The sequence below is a fragment of the Macrobrachium rosenbergii genome, chromosome 9 (assembly GCF_040412425.1).
Source record: "Macrobrachium rosenbergii isolate ZJJX-2024 chromosome 9, ASM4041242v1, whole genome shotgun sequence".
NCBI lineage: Eukaryota > Metazoa > Arthropoda > Malacostraca > Decapoda > Palaemonidae > Macrobrachium > Macrobrachium rosenbergii.
The window spans coordinates 20,586,035-20,599,744 of NC_089749.1; the positions used below are offsets into that span (position 1 = coordinate 20,586,035).

The 13,710-nt window shown below is 37.0% G+C and overlaps 1 protein-coding gene across 1 annotated transcript; it reads right to left on the bottom strand.

Moving 5' to 3' along the window:
- Positions 1–265: 265 nt before the first annotated feature.
- LOC136841536 (uncharacterized) lies at positions 266–3,960 on the bottom strand. Its single transcript, XM_067108505.1, has 5 exons — positions 3,849–3,960; positions 2,252–2,566; positions 1,828–2,002; positions 1,206–1,308; positions 266–831 (listed from the first exon to the last, which is right to left on the bottom strand). Exons 2-5 carry the CDS (start codon positions 2,564–2,566, stop codon positions 675–677), a joined length of 750 nt encoding a protein of 249 aa, XP_066964606.1. The 5' UTR covers positions 3,849–3,960; the 3' UTR covers positions 266–674.
- Positions 3,961–13,710: the final 9,750 nt, after the last annotated feature.

Genomic DNA, 13,710 nt, shown 5'->3' on the forward strand with positions numbered 1-13,710 from the left:
TAGCCTAGCCTTTACAGTACCGGCTGGGAACATTTTGTCAAAGAAAACACGAAAAAAGATAATTCTGTTCAACAACCAAGTAACTACCTTTTTAAAGGTTAAAACTTCACCTGGTTCCAGAAGATATACGCTAATTGCATTACAAACGACGTTAATGGGATTTTCGTTGTATATTTAACACCCTCACAGCCTTACCTCATACCTATAACTGCAGTTCAGTGATTGTAACACTGCTTTGCTTTTTAAAGGTCATAAAAATACAGTATACTTTTCGGGATACTTCCTTACACCTTTAGCAAGTCTTTATTTATGAAATAATATTGGAACTTTTGTTGTAAATAAAGTGGGAATTGTCCCCTTTATTAAAACAATTCCTATTCATCACAATGTGAGTATTCAGAGAAAGAATACATGTAAATCAATGTATAATAAATATTGGTATCTTTACGGGGTACATCACAGCACAACATTCCTCTTTCCAATTTGTAAAAAGAAGCTTCACAGATTGTGGGCGCATGCGTTTCGAAGAGCTCGAATTTAAATGGAAGCGAACATTTGTTGATCACTTAAAAATATATGTGATATTCGTATGATTTACTGAATGCCATCTCAAATGAGTTTTTGAAAATGATCAGATGAAGTTAATACTGATTTATTTATTTGTGTAGGTTTCCTTATCCAAATGCAGCACCGACTTTCTCGCAGATGATGGGCTTCAGATGGTGGCAGGCGATGTCGTGCCATTTAACTCCATCGTTGTAGAAGTTGTTGAGGAGAGCCAAGCAATTCTCGGCGTTATCTTCTTGGTTGTCTGGCTGTGGAACGCCAGTGCTGTTTGGAAGGGAAAGGACGATTATAATAACTTTCTTTTTGCAAAGGCCACGTCTGGATCATACATTACCAAAAGCATTTAGTGGTGCTTGGTATATAATAGACCCAACCCATGAATTTTTGAAGTTTCTAATTGACAAACTATGGAACAAAAAAGCCTTTAATTCAGCAACAAAAACAATATCTTAAAGGAGTGGGAGTTGAGAAAGTAAGGACAGCTTTGGCTCAAAAACTTAACCAAACCAAGAATATGGACTACATAAAAATAGCAGTAATTTACTCTACAAAAGCTAAAGAAGTCCAACATCGAGAACTTAGAATGTCAGTTTCATTTCATACGAAAAAGAATGGTTACTTCTCAGCAACAAACTTACAATCCAGTGTGGGACCATTCGAGCCCAACGAAGGGCCTTCTAGATGCCCAGATCCAGTTCAATCCGACTTTCTGGCCGCTGGTCCAGATGTACTCAAGATTGTCTGGAAAAGAAGATAAGGAGGATAGTCATAACTAGGACATAGTTTAGCGTGATGATTTACGGACGTAAAGTAGACCCCTAATGAATACATAATGGCATGGGCATAGTAAGGTGGGATGCTTGACTTCTTAAATTTTACCAAGCAGAAACAATCAAATTTTGAAAATACAGTAAAGAAATGTACCTAACACGTTACAATCTACAAAGCTAGAGAAAACTACTACGTATGTTCTTTAAAAACCAATGGGAAATTATTGATAACATTTTATAAATTTCATAAATTTTGTTTCCAATGAGTTGTTTGCGCACAGTTCTGTTATAAACAGGATTAATAATTTTTTCTGTTGTCACGATATCTTAATCAGTCACCAAAATAACAAAATTTTGACGAAAAATGTCCATGCAAGTACTTATCTATAAAATATGCTAGGGGTAATAGTTAAAAAAAAAAATAATTGCCATACGGAAATAGACCTTCACTTGACAGAGAAGTGTCATCATTCTCTGCAGAGATACTCACGTGCCAAGATGGTCTGTTTCACGAACTCGTTTTCACCGAGGTCTTCAATGCTGATGCCTTGCCATCCAGGCCCAAGAGCGGAGCAGTAGTCGATAGCCTGCTGCCATTCGTATTTCTGGTTGCCGTCGAAGCACCATGAGAAGTGGTATTCGCTGCCTGGGCGTGTGGCGTGGATCTGCGACATGTTTTTGAACATGTTAGCTAGCAAGTCTCTTGTTTATCATTCTGTTAGTATTGCCGCTACCAAAATAGACGAAAACAAAATATCTTCGTGCTCACAGTGACAACAGAGGGTGTAGTCACATAATCCGTTATTTTTATAAACATTAGACCAGTTGCAAAAGAATAAAATATTTCTGCAGTACTATGTTTTGCTTCCAAGAATTTATGTGGCTAGTCATTCTGTCTGTTAAATGTTACTCACCAGAGTTTGTCTGTTGCATGCACCGCTTGCCACAGGGGCACCAACTCCTCCGGGTGTCCCAAACCCACCGGCGACTCCTCCGGTTCCAAAACCACCACCGGCTCCTACGGGTCTTCCAAAACCACCAGGAATTCCTCCGGGCGTTCCAGGTCTCCCAGGACGCACTACTACGTTGCTGTCGGGGAATATGATAGGCCCTCCGCTGCCAAAGCCTCCCCCGACGTTGCCTACCCCACCTTGACCATAACCATACGGCCTATATCTCTGGGAGTAGGCTGATGCCACGATGACCAAGACTGCTAAAACCGCCTTCATCTGAAATATAAATGATGAGAGGTTATTGGTAGTCTGTTAGGCTGGTAGAACGGGCTCGCTACTACTCTTCCTGCGGTCAGTAGCTACCGACTAATGAGTAATGAGTGCTGCTTCAGTTTCCATAAAATGTTGAGAAGACACGACGTCGCCCTGCCCAAAAGTAGATTAGATGTCTTTCATTCCTTCCGATGTAACGTTTTGGAATAGCCTTCTTGATGGTGTTAAGATAGTGATTTTCACTTGGCTTTAGTTTTTCTGAGTTATGCTGTTGTATATTCATAATGAATTCCCTTGTTTAAGGAAAAAAAAATAACGAATCGCAGGAAGAAAAGGAGCAGAATATTGATGAACATTAAATGAGGTAAAACCAGATTTTCTGCATTTGTTAGTTAAATCTACGAACGATAAGGACCTTCATAAATGAAGGATCTGAGTATCAAGCTTCACAACTCTTTTTTTATTTAATTTTTTTCTTCGTTACTAACTTAGCCCCTTCTTGTTATTCCTTCAGCCACTTTTTATGTCAAAACCAGAACTGGTTCGTAAATCAACGCGCATTCCACAGCCACGCACGCAGGCGCAACTTTTATCTCTTTCTTCCTATTTCACCCGGATAACCGAAAAAGTTTGAAGGTCAAACAAACCAGTTTTCAGTCATATTAGGACTTGTTATACATTTTTTTTTTATAAAGTCACGAAGTCTCACATACACACACCCACACAGATAGACGAGTTGGTATTTCCCAGTGTGTTTGTGTGTGTGTGTTTTTGAGCCAAGATTGTACGAGTTGCTTCTGCTGTACAGGATGATCATGAACGCGAGTTCTTATGCGGTTTGCTACTCTCATTACGACTTCGTGGCATTAGAGAAGAAGAAAAAGAAAAACACAAACTATTCCTCACATCTGCCAGTACATTTCTCCCCTTTGTACGCATTTTACACAACCACCTCTAGGTGATGACTATGATTATGGAGCTCTCAGACTTTGCTTGGCATTAGACACAGACGTAATTAGTTAATTAATTTACTTTTATATTTCTTCTTGCTCTCCATTTCTAATACATGAACATTCTTTTGTTATGTTTACTCGAGTTATTTTGTCAGTGATGACACTATTGTCCTAACAGCATCACAATTTCATAAATAATAAATTTAAAATTTATTGGTAAATATGAAAACAATTAACATTGTTAATTTTCACACGATTCTATTTTAGTCTCTAATGAAATAATACAACGACAATGTCTCCAATGAACTACGGTACAGCCTCAGCTACCTTACCTTCTTCGTTGAGCTTCCAGAGGTCTTTGCTGGTTCTTTTCGAGTTCCAGACCCATTTTATCTAATCCCAGAGACTGGCTACTCCCACCCACCTCACCCCACCTCTCCCGGGAATCGTCGATATTCACCCCCGGCCCAGATGCACTCCATCCCTGATACCCACAAACTCCCTCCCCTCTCCCCATCTTTCTTTCCCTCAGAAAATCCTAACTGCCGATGACGTGTCTTCTTGCAACGTAATTTAACCTGGTTATTCCTTTGCCGGTCGGTTGAGCTGTAAGCAACTTAGTCAACATATGTTATTTCTAAACAATTCCTTTGTTTTTATGTTGTTATGGGAATACTATGCCATAATGCGTTTCCAGAGTCTGTAGATAACGGTTGAGTTGCCCAACGTTCTTTTAATCTAGAAAGTCTTCCAAGCAGATATGAGTATGTGTCGGGGATTAGATGATTATAGGTAAGAAAAGGATTTTTATCTGAGTTACAAAGTGTTATAAATTTATATCTTCAGTATTTTAATACTAAAAGCAACCTAATCAAGTGAGAAGTTCCAATCAATGGCAACTCTGACTGGAAGGTTTTTCACCTTCAGCTTCTCAGTAAGCTAAGGCTTCCCTAGTCCTAACCCCTACCATGCAACCCCCGGCCCCCGTCCATCATCTTCACGAAATCGAAGGCGAGTTGTAGCTGTTGGTAATAACAAAGACGGGATTCCCTCTCCACGGTTTCTATTAATTTTCGATTTCTTTCCTGTTTTTTTTTTTTCACGGTTGCAAGACGTAACGGAAATGCCAGCGTCCACAACAAAAGAAAAAACTGGATAACTGAAAATCTACGGTTAGAAAGAGTATCCATAGATGACAACATAGATTTCGAGGAATTTTTGGTCACGTTTTCTTGTGGACTCAATGAACAATTACCTTCTATATTATCTAGTATTTTTAGATAGATTTCCAATAAAAGCTTTCAAATCCACGAAGAAATATATGAACAAATTCTCCTTCACTGTTAAGATTCGAACTAATTCTAATTAGAAGATTGAAGGTGATGCCTGACACTACGTACAGAACAGAATCTAAATATTGGCAATTTCTGAAGATGCGGAAACCGAGAGGGGCAAGGAATGAATGTTAATGAATCTATCACACTGAATTGAGGCAAATTCACCATTTAAAAGGAAAAACGATTAAGGGAATACAAAGGAAGGATCAGACTTTCAAAACCCGAAAGGGAATATGGCTGAAGTTTTTTTGCTAGACCGATCCTAAAAGCAAGGCAACTGCGCCTACAATTATGGCACATATTCTTACAAGTTACTTATCATTTGCAATATTTCTTTACCAGATTTTTATGCCATTTCTGGTTCCATATCGTTTCTTGTGACGGTTCAGAGGACGAGGGAACTTTAGTTTGTCTCTTACTTTATCTGCAAAAGTAATTGAAAGACGTGTGTATGCTTAAAATATGAATCGACACGTTGAAAGTATTTGTTCACAAAAAAAGTCGAAGTGTTTTCATTTCCTTGTGTACATAAAAGGGTCAGATCTATTTTTACTCTTTCTTTACAAACGCAGCGAGTAGCATTTTCTTAATTCATGCTCATTAGCTAACTTGATCAAGCGATTTGAACATATCTATTTTTTCCCATTTTGCTTCAAAACCAAGCGAGTCCGCAAAGCGAGAGGCCAGATACCAGCAAACGAGACTAAATCAACAATAGGTCTATCAATATCTTCTTGAATCGGAATCCTTACCAACGAAATAAAAAAAAACAATGTATATGAGTATAGTGTGGGCTTAAACAATCCAACGAAATAAAAAAAACAATGTATATGAGTATAGTGTGGGCTTAAACAAGAGGCAGTTGCTTCCAGCATAGCATAAGACCATTGGAATTCACCTGAAGTTGGTAAGCAAGCGGCATGCATACCGAATAAATTCTTAGCACTACCTAGCTTTGCTTCGCAACATCCTCGTGTCACTGTACGGCTATAACATCGGTAGTTTTAATACGGGCACAGTTCATGCGAGTAAGCATAGTCGCTTGTAAAATGAAAGAAGTTTTTGAGATGAAATATTCGCCTAATCCAAGATTTGGGGATAAAAACACAGGAACACAGCGAATCTTACTAGACTTCTTTAAATGCCTACAAGAATTTTATTTTATAAGCAATAGAAAAATAGAAAGAAATCAGTAAAGGCAAAGTTGATAATTATATTCAAATTTGGTAGCAGTAAGATTTACTAAGGACATCTATACTTTAGGGTGTGAGCGCGTTTTTTTTTTTTTTTTTTTAAGCCGAAGGTAGGGACATCTTAATGCCGTCATTTATTCCAATCCTGAAGGAAAGGGGGGAAAAGAAGAGGAATGGTAAAAAAAAAAAAGTATAACTTGACAGCTTAAGGAAGCATTAGACCCTTCTTTTGAAGCACATAAAACACACACATACACACACACACAACGGGGAATACTCGAGCAAGGATAGAATTCTAAAGTTTGGAAGAAAAGGGAAGAAAATTGTTACAGACCTGAGCAAGCTTTGCTTCCGGTCTCATACGGTAAATAAGGATGACAGCCATGAAACATGGCGACCGATGAGGGCTACAAAGCCGAAATCACACCTTCAGAGAGAGAGAGAGAGAGAGAGAGAGAGAGAGAGAGAGAGAGAGAGAGAGAGTCCTAAACCCGTTTCCCACCCCCACAAAAAATCCTAGATAACCTCGGCTTATCATTGGGGTGTATATTATAAGCCTTACGTCAAGAATCTTGGCCTGTGGGCTGGGCCGAGAACTGTCTTCTGGGTAAAGACACTTCCATGACACTGTGTGTATTGTAAACCCAGTTATTTATACAGCATATATTTCTATGTACATAGAATACCCAAGATATAATGTACCATATAGGCTACATTATCATGAGGGTGCTTAAGACAGAAACCCATTATGAGTTGATTCTTTACAGTGGTATGTCTATTTGTCTGTCTGTAACATTCTCCGTTTGCGCTCTCTGAACTTCTTCTTAAAACTAAATTTAATAGTGGCGTTGCTTACGACTCATAATTCCACTTTCGTATACACAAAACCTACATAAAAAAAATTATAATTTAGGATAATGTTAATGGACTTCTACATGATAAAATAAATCACAGAAAATTAGCCATGCATTCTTAAGTTCTGAATTCCTGCTTTCATCATAATGCATAAATTTCTAGCAATATACAGTACAATACTAGTCGGTGATAGTAAAGAAAAGCTGCAGACTCATGAACGAGTTAGTCAGCTGTAATGGAAGAACAGTTTGAACAACAACAAATCCAGATGCACTGTCTAAACAAACAACAGGATAAAGAAAAGTTACTGATATTTGGTAGACAGAAGATGAGAAACTTCAAGTCGATTCTCCTCACTACGTATTCTGTTGCCTACTTAATTGCTTGTCGTCTTGGATGAAGATGAAGACTTGGGTAACGGGAATTCCCTAAAAATAGTCTGTAGGAAAATTTTTTTTCCCACTGTTTTTACATATTTTTCACTCGGTGTTAACACACACACACACACACACACACACACACACACACACACACACACACACACACACACACACAGAGAGAGAGAGAGAGAGAGAGAGAGAGAGAGATTCATGATCTGGGGATTGCTTAACAACGAGAGAAAATCTGTCTTTACAAAAAAAATAAAAAAAAGACGTCACTGGGGTTCTCAGAGAGGAGCTACTTCCCTATAAGAGAGCTACTGACTTTTCTTCTTCCCTCCGTCCTCCATCACACATTGACATTAACTTTTCGCTCCCCTCTTAACACCCAAGAAACATTATTATATATATATCTAGCTTCTACGGTTGTGAGTTTCTATTAATATGCGTTAAAAACCACAATTAAAAGTAAGTGCTTACAAATACACCTCTCATACTTATCCTCGTGGAATTTCCGTGGTTAAGTAAAACTCATGTGGTAAGAATTGTTACGTATTTACCTGCACGACGAAAATAATGAGAGAGAAACAGAATGCTTGGTAATGTTACACTATATTTTTACATGGCAATAAAAAACCTATCCTTCGTCATATGTGAAGATCAGTATTTATAAAACAGGATTTCATTCGTGCCAAAAAAAAACAAAAAATAAAAATAACAGGATCAGAACAAAGAATAAAAGAAGAAAAAAGAAAACCTGACAAAAGGAACCACTCCAGTAAGGGTAATTTTGGCGGGAATTCTTGGGATTTCCCAGAGCACCTCCTCCACCTGTTTCCCTCTTTCTTCCCACAAGCCGACTTCCGGTTGGGACTCCCGGGCAAACGCTCCTCTCTTATAAATTTTGCTATTCAAGTCTTTTAGGATATGGGACTTTAATCAGTCAAATTTTTCATTTTCATTTTTTCGTTAGTTCCGTCTCACTTACAAAAGGTTGACGCTGGGTTCTGAGAACCGCAGCGTTGTCATAATGGACGAGAGTGGAAATTCCTTTTACACACTAATGCTGTAAAAAAGGGGTTCCGACAAGAAGCATTTAACTGTCCTTAGTGTACATTACCTGGTTTATAATAGACATTAATAAAGACAATATATATATATATACAAATATATATATATATATATACTAACATATATATATAACATATATATATATTATATATATATATATATATTATATATATATATATATATATATATATATATATATATATATATATAATATATATATATATATATATATATATATATATATATATATATATATATATATATATATATATATATATATAGTATACTTGTATTTGTGCATATACATTATACAAGTGACTACCTGTCCGTAAATTATTGCCTACGGTAATGAGGGGAATATGGAAGGCGCTGGGACCTGAGAGGTCATTCAGCGAGATGTAACGGAATTGATAGTAAAGATATGGAAAGAAGAAACACATTGAAGTTCGTCAGTGTGGTTAAAAGAAAAAAAAAACTTACCATAGAAAATTAATTGCAAATTATCTGGGGTTACCTAAAATTTTGAGACGGTCTGGTCACCTGAAGAGAATGGAAGCAGATAAATTAATAAAAATGTGTCGTTCTAAAGTCTTACAAGACATTATTATTATTATTATTATTATTGTGCAATTAACTAGACCACCATTCTGTGTTGAAATTCTGAGCTCCCATTGGGTTGCCCCCGAGTGGTTTATTCTTAATATTAAAATTTAGATGCTATTTAGAACGGAGGGAAGAATTAGGAACTAGACAGAGGTGATATGATGAAAGTACTAAAATGAAGCAGCATAAAAACCAATTACTTGCTTCCCATGTCGCCAACTCTGCCTTCCTCCTGCCATCACTGAATTTAAATAACTTCTGTTTACAACCTAATATAATCTATTCTCACTTCAAAACCGAACCACATCAACATTTATTGATCTCTTTTAGCTAATAATCTAATTTTCACATTTTCTACAAAATGAACCTCAACCTCAACAGATACCTGTATACGACTGCTAGTAGGCCTACTATGACTAAGCTTCTCGATTTTCTAACATTTTCAGGCTGAAAAATACCAAGATACTGTGACGTTATTTGGCAAAAGTCTATGTTATTTCTGAGACTTTGGTCCACCATCTGAACTGAACAAAATAAAAACTCCTTTAGTTTTCACGGGTCTTGATCACTAATCATTATGATTTGGCTGCACGAAGTTTATGATTTTACGGTAAACTGAATTGTCGGCGTTTTGAAGCCACGAACGATATCATGGTGTTAAAGAACGCACTCAAGGTGATGTTTTCCTACCGTGTACTTTTGTTTGTTTTTAGTGATTTCTATTTGTACTCTGTTCCTCTCTTTATATGTGCATTCTTATCCGTGGAAGTTTGGTTCATAAAACTATTTCATTTGGGTCTTGTTCCGTTAGAAAGCCTGGGTCTTTTTGAATAACAATCATAATACAATCTGAATTACTAAATAAACGTAATTCGAGTTCTCTTATGCTTATCTTTAAGAGGTATTAAAGCAAGAAACGAGGATATAACAAACAAACAGATTTTCTCTGCTATGGCAGATATCTGTTACCGTTACCTTTCAAATCATGAGTCCCGTTTTAGATTCTAAACCCACAATCATTCCAGATGATGATATGTATCGGCCCTCCCCACTGCTCGCAAATATCTCCAGAAATCTTTTTTTTTTTTTTTTTAAGCAACAAAAGCATAATTTTCTTGTGTGTTCGATATTGACTGAAGTGGCTTTTCAGGACTGTTGGTAAAACATCTTCAGCAAATCACAGTAACTCACATACGAGCGATGGCACATTCTATACCCAAGTTAGTGATGCTGAACATTTGGTTAATATGTGGATGGGTGAGGCTGACCATCATATAGTTGTATAAGTAGTCTCAATCAATGAATTATAGTAATGCAGGGTCTGGTCAGTACTTTGATGGGTGATCATAGGGATTATGGTTAGTACTTGGATGGGTATCATCAGGAAATCAAGTCAGTAATCTGTGACCACGACTTATTACTTCACAAACACAAATGATAAATTTTATTAGTCAGTTCTTTCATTTTTATCTTTCCCTTGCATTCAACATCCACTCTTTACACTGTATTCCTTCAATACACAACAACTTTCCTTCTAATAAGCCTAATTTCTTAAGCTCCTAGCAATTGTGATTTACTTTCTCGCTAGTTTTGCGGTCATCCATAACATCACCTTCATGCTACCTGCTGGAAAATCAGTACATCTACAAATCAATATTTTCGTTTTACTGGAGTTCAGCCTCATACCCCAGTGAATGCTAGTGTCACTAACTCACTCTGTCATGACTGAGATTAAAGGCAGCTTCATTTCTTGTAAGTGGAGACTTTACTACTCCCACAAATGTTGCATCATCGGCATACTGAGCAATCTTTTTTTCAAGGCTAACAACCCTTCACTTGTATAAACTAAAAATAACAGCGGACCAAGAACACTACCCTGTGGAACTCTATACACCTTATCATAGGTCTTAGTCTGCCAAAAATCCCATAATCAAAAGCAACTCACTGTTGCCTGCCTGTAATGAAATCTTGAAGTAATCCTAAAACATATCCACACCCTCCAAGATTCTGCAGTTTAAAAACAAGTTCCTCATGATTCATTGTAAATCGAGGGCAGCACTAAAGTCTATTTGAATTACTCTACACTCAAAACCCTTATCATAGTTCCCCTGCAAATGGCATGTCACGTCTAAACGAGCATTGCAGGTACAGTACCTAACTGCTTCCTATGTGCGTATTGACCATTATCTAACAATCTGTTGGATTTCACATACTTTATAGTGGCTTAAAAATATGTTTTTCCATAACTTTGGAGAGCATAGGGAGAATAGAAATTGGCATGTAGTTACTGCTATCTGCAGATATGCCACTCTGGAGTAGACAGTGTTACTAAGCTTGCGCTCACCCGCAAAGATAGTACAGAAAAGTACATAGACATAAAAATCTATAGACTAATAATCTTGGGAGAAAACCATCCAGGTCTTCTTCATCCCAGCTATCAAGATTATCAAGAATTTTCTTAACATCCCTAGAGCAAAATGCAAATTTGTTAAGAACTGGTTTGGGATGATAAGTATCTGGGAGAGGGACATCCTCAAGAGATTGCTTGGCTTCAAAAGCTCGATGAAGCAGTTCAGCCTTTTCTTTAGGGCCAGTTACCAATATACCATCATGGATGGTATTTAATGAAATGATGATGATCAAGGCAGAAATTCTTTTGCATTTTTATCCTAATTAAAATATATGACCATACTGGTCAGTTCACATGAAAAGGGAACTTTAAGGATTACAAAATTACTTGAAGCTGTAGTTTTAGCCTCCTTTCTTCTGTATTCTTAATTCAATTACCTCCAGTAAGGGAAAGGACAGATTCATGAATTAAGTTTTGATATTCATCAGGTTTGTCAAGTCTGTTGTGAAGCTTTCTTAATACTCAGTTTTGTTATGTACAATAGTGGTCTAAATTCTGGGATTCCGTAAGTTCAAGTGCCCAATTTTGCTTTGATGGTATGTTCATTAATGTAACAGTTCAATGAACAGTTCAGCTACAATGCTAACATTGTTGAGTTCAGGCTATCTTCCTGCTAAAAATTGTTTTAGACTTCAAAGCCTCATGTATATAGTGACCTTTGAACAGTACAGATGAGTCAACAATGCAATTCTCTCTTTACTCATCTCTACTCATTTTGTGGAATGACTGAACTCTTACTAAACAGCTTTGTCAAGCAAGCGAGTTTGCTAACAAATTAAGAGACTGGTACCTTGAGATATGAATATTTAGATATTAAGTGCTGCAACTATAAAGGATAGTTTAACAAGACAAACAAATCTTAATTCTCGAAAGGCTAACAAAAATGGTTTGTTCTTAGAGAAAGACCGAGATTTTATCAATTAATGCTTAATAAAAACTTTAGATCAACTGTAAATATTGAGGATTTTAAACAATTTCTTTGAGATTTGTCCCCAACTGCAGTCACTCTTACCTCACCACTACTAATATTTTTATTTTAGGTCTTCCCGTAATGGAGTTTAGATGTAAAATTTCTCCCCACCTTGTCCTATCTTGTGTACTCTTTGCTCGTACATCCTGGTGTAGGTCCTCATCTGTGACCTCTATCCATAATTCATTGCCTTTCCTACAGGCCTTTTTCAAAATATCTTCCATTTTCTTTGTCAGTAGCTATGTTTCTAGAGCTCTGTGCACTACATGCCAGGAGGGATACTCATAAGTTTTATTCTTTTGCTATTGGAGATTCATTTGTTTACAAAGGACCAGGAAATCACTCTCCACTTCCCTTGAACTGTTGCTACCCTTTTACCTACTGTACTCTAGAAAACCTTTTATTCCATGAATAATTTGCATTCCTAACGATCCCCTCGACATGATCTGTTACACTGTAAACAGCCGAGTTAACAACCAACTTTTTCCCCCCTAAACCCATATGGCTTTGATTTCAAATAGACTTCCAATCTCCTCTGCACTACAATCTTCCATTTTTTACACATTCCCACAATTTTCTCCTTAACTTAGAAAATATTAGCTCACACTGGCCTCCCTTTCTGCATTTCTCTTCAGTCTCTGTTATGATAAAACAATAAATGACTCATGGATAGCAACCTTGACCTAAAATTCTGATCCACAAGCCACTGTGTTCACTCTACATCTTGTACTATGGTACAATAACATCAGTAGCTCAAGTTTCTCTGATATCCCATCATTTTATGTTAGCTGAAATATGGCGTTCACATAGAATAAGCCATACTGTTAACAACATACACTGCATAAAGGTGGAAACTGGGTCCTAAGGAATGTCTTTACACAGTCAATTGTTAAACAGATGTGTTTCATTCTCAGGTAAAACCCCTCCTACATTTCTTACTGTACTGATTATAATTGCTATTACCCTACTGTCATTCATGTGGACTTCAGCGACACCACAATCATTAAGTACAGTACTTCTGTGGCACCTCTACACTCACTGAAAATAACCACCTATTGTGTAGTACTGCATTATGAAAAATGTCAGAACGGGTAAGAAAAACTGAGTTTTCCTATCTACAGATACTGCCACAAATCCTACTTCTGTGGGAGATTTGGAACAATGTGTATACAGTGTTGCACAATGTACGGCTTTTTGTCTTCTAGATACAATTGTACACTACTCTGCTTATGGTGTTCTGGTGTTGTGTAACTTGTTTTTCAGTAAAATGTTACGCTTTTGTAGTCAGTTCACTCAGACAAACAATTTTGCCAAGTTGCTTGAAAGACTAATATTATGATGTCTGCTCAGTTGCAGGAATGATTATCTCATAAGG

Coding starts and splice junctions, on each gene's coding strand:
- LOC136841536 (XM_067108505.1), bottom strand. CDS start 2,566: ATGAAGGCGGTTTTAGCAGTCTTGGTCATCGTGGCATCAGCCTACTCC. Junction 1,309..1,827: donor GAAACAGACCATCTTGGCAC/GTGAGTATCTCT, acceptor CTTCTTTTCCAG/ACAATCTTGAGTACATCTGG. Junction 832..1,205: donor GAATGGTCCCACACTGGATT/GTAAGTTTGTTG, acceptor CCTTCCAAACAG/CACTGGCGTTCCACAGCCAG.